The 12,766-nt window shown below is 35.7% G+C and overlaps 1 protein-coding gene across 6 annotated transcripts; it reads left to right on the forward strand.

Moving 5' to 3' along the window:
- The first annotated feature begins 526 nt into the window (after nt 1-526).
- On the forward strand, nt 527-11,874 carry LOC127073853 (uncharacterized). 6 transcript variants are annotated; one of them, XR_007785883.1, is made up of 16 exons: nt 528-3,487; nt 3,580-3,708; nt 3,789-3,977; nt 4,058-4,104; nt 4,194-4,512; nt 4,705-4,852; nt 4,932-5,147; nt 5,972-6,076; nt 7,800-7,996; nt 8,132-8,347; nt 8,424-8,699; nt 8,830-8,977; nt 9,064-9,197; nt 9,609-9,695; nt 9,771-9,921; nt 11,379-11,874. XR_007785883.1 is itself a non-coding variant. In XM_051015086.1 (15 exons), exons 1-15 carry the CDS (start codon nt 833-835, stop codon nt 9,855-9,857), a joined length of 4,926 nt encoding a protein of 1,641 aa, XP_050871043.1. In that variant the 5' UTR covers nt 527-832; the 3' UTR covers nt 9,858-10,807. The 6 variants fall into 6 exon arrangements, 4 of the variants coding, with proteins under 4 accessions (XP_050871043.1, XP_050871041.1, XP_050871039.1 ...); XR_007785882.1 differs by lacking the exon at nt 11,379-11,874 and adding an exon at nt 10,082-10,807; XM_051015086.1 differs by lacking the exon at nt 11,379-11,874 and having other exon boundaries at nt 527-3,487; nt 4,959-5,147; nt 9,771-10,807.
- Nucleotides 11,875-12,766: the final 892 nt, after the last annotated feature.

A 12,766-nucleotide genomic window follows, 5' to 3' on the forward strand; every position in this document is an offset into this window, starting at 1 on the left:
TTATAAATTGAACTGAACAATATGAACCACGAACACCTCTAATTTAATTGATTTTGTACATATTAGTATGAATTAAAGCGACAAAAATATATATTATATATCATATATGAATTCAACGTTCAAAAATATTTTTTAATTGATTGTTGTTAGAAAAGTAATTTGAATATTTATTAAATATAAAAAAATATTTAATTAATTAAATAAAAATAAATAATTATTCTATTTATACATTATATATTTCTTCGATACTTTTTAATGATTTACTTGCTTAAAAAATTTAGAAATCAATTTATTACTAAATACAAATGGGTATAGTTTTTTTTTGGCAAATAATTATTAATTTACAGACTAACAATTTTGACATTTGGAATTTCAACAATTTTTAAAAGTCAATAAATAAAATAAAATACTATACATCTAGAAAAAAGGTTGAGGGTTAATTTATTTTTTTAATTTGATTAAATAGCTTATTAGCAAAAAAAAAAAGAAGAAAAAAAGAAGCTTATTAGCAATATTTGATTTCATCCGTATACTTAGCAGTTCACTCTCATTTTTAATTTCATTCGATTGCTCTCTCTTTCATGAAACTGAAACCTCACCCATCTGCTGTGGGTAGGTGCTCCCTTCACTCTCTCTTTCACGTTCCGTTCTAGGTTTTCGTTTTCGTTTTCGTTTATCTCCGATCCTTCTCCGGCCACCGCTATCTCCTTCCAACTTTCTCTCTCTAGGTCAGGTCTCTCTCAATCTCTCTCTTTAATTTCCGCATCGCGTCACCGTCGCAGGTTCTTTCACGTATTTATGCACGTGAATCGGATTTGCATGACCTCAATTCATGGGACACAAAAAGCGAAACTCCGCTCCTCGTTCCAAACTTTCGCCGGCGGCTTCTCCGGTGGCTCAATCTCCCATCGGCGGAGCCGCCAAAGGTTCTACTTCACCCGACCCCGATGTCACCAACGTTTTCGATCAGAATCTCACTAACCCTAGCAAGAACGAATTAGTTCCTTTTCAATCCGAGGGTTCTGATTTCTCTGCAATTAAGGTAGAATGTGAGCGAGCCCTAACCACGTTTCGCCGTGGTAACCACAATCGGGCGATGAAGCTCATGAAGGAGTTGTGCTTGAAGGAGGAGGGTTCGCCTTACTCTGCTTTTGTTTATCGAATTCATGGATTTATATGTTTCAAAGTGGCTTCGATTATAACTGATTGTAGTGCTAAGCAGCGGCATTTGAAGCATGCTGTTGAATCGGCAAGGAGAGCTGTTGAGCTTTCGCCGAATTCAATTGAGTATGCACATTTTCATGCCACTGTGATATTGGAAGCAGCAACTGAGGGCAAGGATTATGAGGATGTGGTGCACGAGTGTGAGAGAGGGCTTGCTATTGAAAGCCCAAATGATCCTGCTAAGGAGACATTACAGGACGAGAGCGAGCAGAAAGTGTCTAGTTTGGAAGACCGTATATTACATGTGCAGGCCGAGTTGAGGCAGCTGATTCAGAAGTCAAACATAGCTTCGCTGTCGTCTTGGATGAAGAATCTGGGTAATGGGGAAGAGAGGTTTCGCTTGATTCCTATAAGGAGGGCTTCGGAGGACCCTATGGAGGTTAGGTTAGTTCAGGCTAGAAGGCCGAATGAGATTAAGAAGGTTACCAAGACGCCAGAGGAAAGAAGAAAAGAGATCGAAGTTAGGGTAGCTGCTGCAAGACTGTTGCAGCAGAAGTCAGAGGCACCGCAGTCTCCGAATGAAGGAGAAAGGGATGACAGGGCATTGGATTTGTCTTCAGGGTCTAGTCAGAGGACAGGTGAGAGGCGAAGGCATATGAGAAAAAATGGCTCTACAGCCGAAAGGAGAAAGTGGGTGCTATCTTATTGGGATTCAGTGAGTATGGATGTGAAGAAAGACTGCCTTAGGATTAAAATATCCGATATCATCTCCCACTTTGGTTCTACAAAGGAGACTTTGCCAAAAGATGTTTTATCTGAAGCATTGTTTTATGCCGAAGCCAATAAAACATGGAAATTTTGGGTTTGTGGCATTTGTACTGAGATATTTTCCAATCAGGAAGGTCATAGGCAGCATGTTATGCAGGCACACCTTCAGACTCTCTCACCCAAAATGCAGAGAATATTGCCTCAACATGTTGACAATGAATGGCTTGAGATGATTCTTAATTGTTCCTGGAAGCCTTTGGATGTCTCAGCTGCAGTTAAAATGCTTATCTATAAAGCAAATCTCAAAGGTTCATCTCTTCCAGAGGATTATCTTGCTGAGGGCTACAATGATTGTTTTAAAGATTCAACCAGCTCATACCATGAAAAGGAAAGTTTAGGGTACAGTTTTGATAATTGTACAACAGAAAGAAGCAAGTATTATAAAATTGCTGAAAGTAATGCCAGAGAAGGCATCGAAGACCAACAGTATGTGGCAAATCCTGTTACTTATAGTTGGCCAGTATCCGATGACAAGGAGTGCGCAAAACTTCTAGAGAAAATCCATGGAGTGTTTGAAATACTTATTAGACACAAATGTATTGCTGCCAGTCATCTTCACAAGGTCATACAATTTAGTATGGGTGAGCTCCAAGGTCTTGCTGCTGGTTCTGAACTTCTAAAACATGATGTAGACCACACACCAATGTGCATATGCTTTCTGGGTGCTTCACAACTTAAGAAAATTCTCCAATTTCTGCAGGAAATGTCTCATGCTTGTGGGTTGGGTAGATATGCTGATAAAAGTAGTAGTCCCAAGAATGATTTGCATGATATCAGCCAAGGTCCTGAGATCCGAGAGAAAATTGTTCTCAATGGAGATGCATCATGCCTTCTCCTGGACGAGTCTCTACTGCTAACACAATTCACTCCTGGTACAGCCCAGGAGTCTGTCTTTGAGGACATGGTCACCCCAAGTTCTCCTGATGGAATTTCAGACAGTAGCGGTGCTTTTCTGTCCTGGCTATATTCAAGTCGGTCTATTGGGGATCAATTGTCTACATGGATTCGGACCAAAGAAGATAAAATATGCCAAGGACAAGAAATGGTCCGGACACTTGACAAGGAGTTTTATCAATTGCATAGTTTGTGTCAAAAGAAGTGTGACCGTTTAGCTTATGAGGAAGCACTACAGACAATTGAGGATCTTTGTCTTGAAGAAGGTAAGAAGAGGGGGGATGTGGGCGAATTTGTGCAGCGAAGCTATGAGTCTGTCTTAAAAAGGCGGAGGGAAGAGATTGCTGAGAGTGAAAATGAAATGGCGTATACTGGCAATAGGTTTGAGATAGAATGTATATCAAATGTTTTGCAAGAAGCAGAAGCGATGAATGTTAATAATCAATATTGCTGTGATGAAACTTATCCTGGCGTGACTTCTCAGATATGTGACTTGGAATCCGGTGAAAATGATGAATGGAGAATGAAGGACTGCTTGCATCAAATGGATGGTTGTGTAGAAATTGCTATTCAGAAACTGAAAGAGCACGCATCTATAGAGGTTAGTGTGTTGGTTTTTGTCTGTGTCTACTAAGTTAATTGCGAGGATGGACTTTTACCTTGATGTTCTAACCTAATGTGTTTCCCATGCAGATTAGCAAATCTGACGCAGAAATAATAAGATGTGTTTCAGAGGTGCAGCAATTGGAACTCAAGCTTGGACATGTTTCTGCCAATGATTATCGAGCAATACTTGTGCCTCTGGTGAAGGTGTACCTAAAGGTTTGTATACAAACTGCCCAATCATGTGCCGTTATTTCATCTTTCACTTAACTATATATTTGTTTGTTTTGATCTGTTAGGCACTTTTGGAAGATTTGGCTGAGAAATATGCTAGGGAGAAATCTGACGCTGCAGGTGAAGCATTTTTGGCTGAACTTGCTCTTGATTCCAAGAAGATTGGCAAAGGGGGAAATGAGAGCACAAGACATGTGGAGAAGACAAAGGATAAGAAGAAGAATAAAGATCACAGAAAAACAAGAGATTTGAAGGTGTTCGTCATGCATGTTGAATTTGTTCATATATTTGGCCATTGTCTATGATAACTGATTAAAATTTCTCTCTCTTGCAGGCCACAAGTGGTTCTATGCATCCCTTGCTTCAGTCTACTACTCTTGAGTCAGTATACATTTACTTTGTTTTTCTGGGTATTCATTTTTGTTATACAATCTTCTAGAGACGATGTAACTTTTCTTAAAAATGTTTAGTTGCAGTTCTGATCTAGTATCACCTGATAGTGACTTTCAAGATCACGAGGTTATTTCCATGAATGATGGTGATTTGGAACACCACGAAGAGGAATTTAGACGAAAAATTGAGCTTGAAGAGGAGGAAAAAAAACTTGAAGAAACCTTGGAACTTCAACGGAGGATTGAAAATGAGGCCAAACAGAAGCACCTTGCCGAGCAACAGAAGAAATTATCTGGTACATGTGTAGAGGAAGTGTCAGACAAACTTCAAGGTTGCCAATTGAAGCCTGTTGTCGATGGCTCAGATGCGCAAGAATATGGAAGACTACCTATGCAGGTATAAATCCTCTTTTGGAATATCTTTTATACTGCATGTAAACATGTATAGTTTCTGGTTACTAATCTTCAAGGTACTATTGTATGGTTAATGGACCTATTAGGCAAACATACAAATTATAGAAAAGCACTTAAAGCCAAGAATCAGGTATAGCTGGAAAAACACCTGCTGAACTTGCAATTTTTTTTCCAGGAACAGTTGGGAAAGGAGAATGGATGCCCAAACAATCTGGACGTCGTGCTTATTACCGCAGCAAATGGTTCCATGGCGCCGACTAAATCTCTGGTCGATTCAGCTCCCCCCAAAATTAATCATTTACATCAGTCAAATGTTAAACAAGGTCAGTGGTGTCTCATAGTGCTTTATTTATTTATGTTTTTAGTTGAGGTTCCTCACTTTAAAAAAAAAAACATTTACAGAAGATATACTCAATGGAATTGGTCCAGAGAATGGTCTACCTTTGCCTGATCGGCGTGCAGGAAAAAAACACAAGCGGAATAAGAATTCGTCTAAAATGGTTGATGGAAAGTTGGAGTACGTCTCATTGGAGGAAAATGAGAATATTGAGGATAAACATACTGACTATCACATGAGAGAGCAGGCTAAGTTTCATAACAGTCAAGATGCCAAACATTGTAAGTTCTAATCTCTCTGAATTATTCTTTTCATGAAATACTGGGGTATGTTTATTATCAACTATTTAGGTTTTTATCAGATATATATGATATGATTCATACTAATTCTTTACAAAGATAGTGTTCGACTCAATTGGGTTTAATTGGCATGCACTATAAGATGGATCATGTATATATGTATATGAATGTAATGATAAATAAAGTTGAAATTGAATCAGGTTCTTGTTTGTGATACAGTTTCTTTCCATAAACTTGCTTTTATTTTTGGCATTTGGGTTATTTTTGGCATTTGGGTTATTTTGTACCCTAGTTATTTTATACCTGGATCACTTATACATTGTTTGGATTATAAATGTGTGAATGTACATGGTAGATTAACTGATAAATGCTGCTACAAAATATGATTTCAGATTGCCCTAGGCTTCCATCTTTTGGGCTAGGTATCATGGCCTTGTTTGATGTTAAATAGAATAGTATTTTGATTTCAGTTATACTTTCTCTAGCAACACTTGTTTAGATTATGGTTTTTCTCGGGCTTCCTTCTCTTGATAAAGAAGTTTTTGATCAATTCATACTTTTGTTCTATTCAATTAGATTCAAAATCTGCTTTGTGATATTTTAAGTTTCATTGCATCACTCTGTGCTTCTTTCCTCAAGAATTACGTCAATATTTAAGTTCAAACTTGTTTTGTTTATGCAGAAATCTTTTTCTGTTTTTGATTCTTGATGATACTTATGTTAAAATTTGTATAAAAGATGCCATTTTGGTAATGTATTTTCCAAAATATGAAAATTAATGTGCTGTGACTTAAATATACCATCAGTGTTGGAAAACAATGGAGTAAAGGTGATGAAAGAATTGCAAGTAGAAGATGAGGAGGAGGAAAGATTCCAAGCTGATCTTAAAATGGCTGTACGCCAAAGCCTAGGTATTATCTCAGTCCTTAAATACATATATAGACTGGTTGTTGTCATCTTATACTGCTAAGATGAGTTTTCTTATGCTTAATAACATATATCTTTTCCTTCAGTCAAAATTCACCTACTTTGAATGACCCAATAAAATGAAATGAAACCGTTTGAATGTTGATTTCTGTGAAAGTTTTCCTTAATCCTATCTGATTCCTTGGCCTGTTGCTTTCAGGGATAAATTTAAACCTATACAATTAATTAACATTGTAGGTTGTGGCCCGTAACTAATATAAATATCTGCCTGAGGTTCTTGTAATGAGTACTATCCATATTTTATAGGGAGGGCTTCGTTGGCTGCATAGTTGATTTTATGATTGGACGAATAATTGATAAAAACTTAAGATTATTTCCAGAAATAAGAAAACCAAGCTCCACACAATTATAGTTGGCCCCATCTAAAATGTAAAATAAAATATAACCAGATAGTAACAATGGAGATTCTGCTGCTGCTGAATACTTTGACTCGCCCCTACCTTTATTCTGTAGTGTTTTTCCCCCCTTTCCTCTGCCTAGTGCCTACTTATCCACTTCTATCTATTAGCATGTTTGTTTGAGATATCAAAGAACACATACAGAAAAAGAAATCAATTCAAATGCATTTTTTTATCAAAGCATCTCAACCCAAGCTTCAATCAAACAACAATTCTACCTGCAGTCCTGCCTAACGCCAAAACAGTTCTGGTAAAATACCAGATCTCCCTCCTCCACTTAACAAGTAACAACTGTCTATGTTGGTACTGCTCCCGAAATGAACTTTTCTTTTGGTACGTACTTTCTGTGTAACCTATGGAGATTTTGCCCTTTGTCTCCAATTATCTCATCTTTCCCTTCATTTACAATATGTGGCCATCATGTACAATTAACTCCCTCTTCACAACCTAATTTTTTTTTATATCATACACGTGCAACAACAATTCAGCTTCTGCATAAGATATTAGAGGCTAAAATATATGCTTTAGTAATCAGTAGTTCATCCCTTGCTTCCCCCACCCCACACTTTTCATGAACTAAATTAAATTTTACCACAAGGAACTTACTTACTTTTACTTTAAAGTCCAAATGTTCTTGTGTGAGGTTTGTCATGTCATATGAAGTCATTTTTGAGCCTCTACCTCCCAGTTTAAGCTGTTGGAGTAGTTGGTTCTCGACAATGTCTATGCCATGGAATAAGCTTTCTGTGTTTCAGTTCAATTTTATCGTCAATTTCTTCTTGATTTGATAATTAGATTTTCATATCGTCTGCTTGTTGACAACATATGTGACCAAAGTGATACCAATTGTTCTCATAGATATTGATTCAGAACCCATGTTTATTGTTAACCTTAATGCTGCAAGCGTGCATTTGCCATTTATCTACACCTAAAATGTTTTACCCGCGATCCAAATGCTTATTAAACACCCTTCTTTTCTTTCTAATACATTTACCTATATATTTATTTACTATCCATTTGATGCTACTAAAAATCATTATAGCCATAATTATTTTTAGTTTTTTTGATTCATGTCGTAGTTCTATTTCGTTACAAATTACTGGCAAAACTTGACATAACTAAATCCTGATAGTCATGTAAGATTTCCTGTTTCTGTTAAAGTGGCTATAATTACTCACTCATGCACCTTAAACATGGAGTTCTGGGTTCATCCTGTGATTGTCTAATCCTCTAGGATTCTTCTTGTCAGATACATATCAAGCACGCGGAAATTTGCCTTTGGTTTCAAGTTTGAGGATGCCACAGAGATCTTCCTCACCGGTAGACCGTTCAGGTCTTGCACCTTTGGAAGATTCAGCTCAGGACGTGAATGGAGCTAGTTTACTTGGTACAGGACTTATGAATGAAGTGGGGGAATATAATTGTTTCCTCAATGTTATTATTCAGGTAGGTATTCTGAAAGCCAATTTTTTCCAATATTTAATTATGTTAACTGCAGTTATATAAATTGCAGTACTTTTATATCATGATATATGACTTTCTACATTCTGAAAAGGATTTCTTGTCTCTGTATGACCTCAGTCTTTGTGGCATTTAAGCCGCTTTCGGGTGGAATTTCTTGGCAGATCAAGATCGGAGCATGCTCATGTGGGTAATCCCTGTGTTGTCTGTGCCTTGTATGAAATATTTACCGCTCTAGACCTTGCTTCAAAGGATTCAAGGAGAGAAGCAGTTGCACCTACTTCCCTGCGGATAGCTCTAAGCAACCTATATCCACAAAGTAACTTCTTCCAGGAGGTAACTTCATTGACAGAAAATGAATATAAGGTAGTTCTTCTGTTGACAATGTGATTAATGTATTGGCATTTGGCAGGCTCAGATGAATGATGCTTCTGAGGTACTGGCAGTAATATTTGACTGCCTTCATCGATCATTTACCCGTGGTTCAGGTGTTTCTGATGCAGAATCAGCGGAAAGCAACTACACGGGGTCTTGGGATTGTGCAGCTGATACTTGTATAGTACATTCACATTTTGGAATGAACATTTCTGAGCAGATGAACTGCTACCATTGTGGTCTTGAGTCCAGACATTTGAAGTATACTTCTTTCTTTCACAATATAAATGCCAATGCCCTTAGGACAATGAAGGTATCTTTAGGATTTTTTTTCACATCTAATCATATATAGTGTTTATGATTTTATGCTTCCAGGGGCATGAAAAAACAGTTATGCTTGTTATGTACATGTAGCTCAGTTACATCCCTTGGTCAATTTTCAGGCTATGTTTCCTGAGAGCTCCCTTGACAAGCTTTTGAATCTTGTGGAGAGAAACCATCAACTTGCGTGTGATCTAGAGGCTGATGGTTGTGGCAAGCTCAACCACATCCATCACTTTCTTTCAGCTCCGCCCCGTGTTTTTATGACAGGTATCTCTGTTGTTGTGTGTGGAGGTCAATTTTTGTTTTTGGTATGCTCTTTTATGCCCTTTCTCTTACATGTCTGGTATTCACAGTTCTAGGTTGGCAAAATACATGTGAGAGTGTTGATGACATAACTGCAACTCTGGCAGCCCTGAGTACCAAAATAGATATCAGTGTCCTTTATCGTGGTTTAAGTCCTAAAAGCACCCATAACTTGGTTTCAGTGGTATGTGTTAAAATGATGATATGCTTGGAACTTTTCTATTTATTATTAATTGTTTTTTCTTCCTGCTGTAAAAGATGAATTTGATTTACAGAAACAGACTGTAACATAAACATTTAGAGTTTGTTTGGTTCAACGGAGAGGGGGGATTTTAATTACATATATCTTTTGTTCAGAAGAGGGGAGGGGGGGGGGGGGGGGGGGGGATTTAATGTTATGTATGTTTGACTCACAAAGGAAGGGAAAGGATTTTCAAACTAATTTACCCTTTTAACTTTAAAACACAACTCATCATTTTAAAATTATTATCTTATAAAATAAATTCACTTGAAGAATACGAAAATATATATAGGTTTTCTTATTCATTATCGTCTGCATCATTTTTGGTCTAATTTGTGCCATTTAAACTTGTAGGTTTGCTACTATGGCCAGCATTATCATTGCTTTGCTTATAGTCACGACCACGGCCAATGGATTATGTATGATGACAAGACTGTTAAGGTGAGTTAAATATAATGGATAAATGAATATATGTTGTCATTCTTGTTGTGTTAAAATTTTCCCTTAAATGCCCAGGTAATTGGTGGATGGGCTGATGTTCTTACTATGTGTGAGAGAGGACATCTCCAGCCCCAGGTTCTCTTCTTTGAAGCTGTAAACTAGATTTCTGGTGGAATTCATAACATCATTTGCTGGACCAAAGAAAGTTTAATTTGACAAATTTCTGGTGAGGCCCTGTTTAGGCTGATGTGTTGCATTACACAGAAATGGTTTATAAGTTGCAAGTTTCACTGATGTCCAACAAGTTTTGGCGTACATATCTCGGGATATACAGTGTTTTAAATTTTGTGATACAGTTCATGATTTTAATAGGAACATATTTTCAGGGGGTGTGGGAGGGATGATGACGAATACATTTAGTATAAACTGGATGACTTGAAAGAAAGCCAAAAGTGGTGTTTGGCACTGAGCATTGCCCAACACAGTTGGTTCATTTTGAGAATATCAGATTCATTCATTGTATCCATCCAATAAGCAGGTTTTGGTATTATTAGAAGAACCTCAAGTTGACCAGCACAATCTGTAAGAAGATCTTAGGCTGTTTTAGATAAAAAATAATTGCCCATTATTGTTGGGTAACATATAGCAATTTGTGCGAGGGGAATTTCTTCTTCTGCTGTTGGGGAAATTTCCCTTCCACCCCCTTCCAACCCCCTAGTAGAAAAAAGATGATCTGTATAGTTCTTATTTGTTCCAACGTCAGCTTGTTGCAACTATGGTTGAGTATCGGATACTGATCTACTAGACAACTTCTCTACCTTTCATGATACTTGTGATGGAATGTGCTGCATGGCTGACTTTGTCACAGCAAATTAAGGAAATTTTATCCTTTGGATTCACAACACTGTACCTTCTTGTTTACTTTTTTTTGTAGGGTGGGGGAGAGGGTAGGATCTCCGTGAACTGAGTGTAAGTGAACTAATGATATCATGTTATAGTATAGTTGAAGGTATTAACCGTAGATTTGTGAGTGAAAAGCTGAAAGTTTTTGGCACAATTTTGTCCTACACTTTTTGGGAATAGCGTTAAATGAGATGGATGATATTATTATACTCTATTCTTCTATATATCGAATTTTTTATGCAAAATGTGTAAACATAGCCCCTATATTTGTAACCTATGCCCCCCTCTCAATTCAGACATAGGTTATTTTATATTCTTACACTAAAAAAACTAATTTAATGATAAAAAGGAATAATTTTTAATGAATTGAATACACCATTTTCTATATAATATTTACTATATCTGTTTTTTAACCTGTATTTTTAGAACATTTGTTAGCTTTTTTCTTTTATATTTTTATGCTGAGGCTTTTGTTGCATGTTGTTTATTTATGTTCTTGTTTGATTTATATCAATAATGTTTTCTATGGCGTTTATTAAGTTCATCATACATTTGATAAAGATATTTTGATTTTGTTGTATAATATTGTTTTGAAGATGATGAACTTTCTCTATCTCACATATAAATGTTGGTATCCTAATTTGATTATTTATTGGTCACATATATAGGTTGGTATCGTAATTTGATTATTTATGTTAAGAGTCCCACGTCGGACAATATATGGCCTGAACATGTGTTTATAAGTGGGGACAATTCTCACTCTATCAATCGGTTTTGTAGGGTTGAGTTAGGTCAAACCACACATTCTTAATATGGTATCAGAGTCTCGTTTAAGATCCGGTGGGCCATATACTATGATTTCCGCTATCGGGCCATCCACCATTTATTTCCACGTTCCAGATGTCCAGTCCTGGGCGTGAGGGGGTGTGTTAAGAGTTTCACATCGGACAATATATGGTCTGAACATGTGTTTATAAGTGGGGATAATCCTCACTCTACCAACCGGTTTTGTAGGGTTGAGTTAGGCCAAATCACACATTCTTAATAATTTATTTAGAAATGTTTCATTAAGTTGATATGTTATTATTTTTTGAATAGAGTCGAGATGATCACGTGTTAAACTATTGGTTGACGTGTGTTGGTGGAAATTTTCTATTAATGTGAGGAAAGTTTAAATGATGATGGGAGGTTAATGTAGGGTGGTTCTTAGGTAAGTGCATTTGTAACAGACTCGATTTCATTGCAAGCTAAATATTGACAAAGTTGCAAACTATTATTTTCTCATTCTCTGCCTTCCCTTTACCCAAATTAACCCATCATTCTCGCCATTCTCTTTGGGGTCCCAAGTGTAAATCTACACTAAATTAATAATTAATAATTTATATTATAACACTTCTAATATCCATGAATATCTAAGGCATATTCACTTTCATATTTCTCTTTTTCTATCTTTATTGAATCCCACACTAGCATTGTTGTGATTTTTTCATTTGTTTAACGTTTTTTTGGTTTTTTTTTTCTATTTTTACTGAATTTTTGGAGAATTTCACAGATTTTTATTGGATTTATGTGTTTTTATGATTTTTTGGGGATTTTTCTGCGTTTTAATGGTTTTTTAAAAATTTATTGGATTTAGAATTATTGGATTATTGTAATAAATTATAAAAAATTTCAAAATTCTATATTTTTATCGGATTTTTCTAATACACTAATAAAATTTTCAAAAATCTAAGAAATTTTTGTTAGATTTTTAAAAAAGTCTGAGTTTTTATCAGATTTAAAAAAAAAAATATAAATTTTTATTAGATTTTTTATTAATTTTCTTTTTAAATTTATGAGTTTTATCAATTTTTTTTAAAATCTAACCGTTTTCACCAAAATTTTCAAAACATTTGGTATTATGTCAAATATTTTGTAAAATTTGATATTTTAATGGATTTTTTTGAACAATTATTTTATGAGATTTTTTGAAAAATCCTATAACGTTAATTTTTTTTTATTAAAAATGAACTAGCTGATTTTTCAAAAAATCCAGAAAATTATAAAACATATTCAATTTATGAAAAAATTCAATAAAAAGACATCAGATTTTTTAAAATATACTATTGGATTTTTTAAATTGTGAGAGTGACATGATAATTGTTTTTTTAAATTTAATAGGGTATTAA

The sequence above is a fragment of the Lathyrus oleraceus genome, chromosome 4 (genome assembly GCF_024323335.1).
Source record: "Lathyrus oleraceus cultivar Zhongwan6 chromosome 4, CAAS_Psat_ZW6_1.0, whole genome shotgun sequence".
NCBI lineage: Eukaryota > Viridiplantae > Streptophyta > Magnoliopsida > Fabales > Fabaceae > Lathyrus > Lathyrus oleraceus.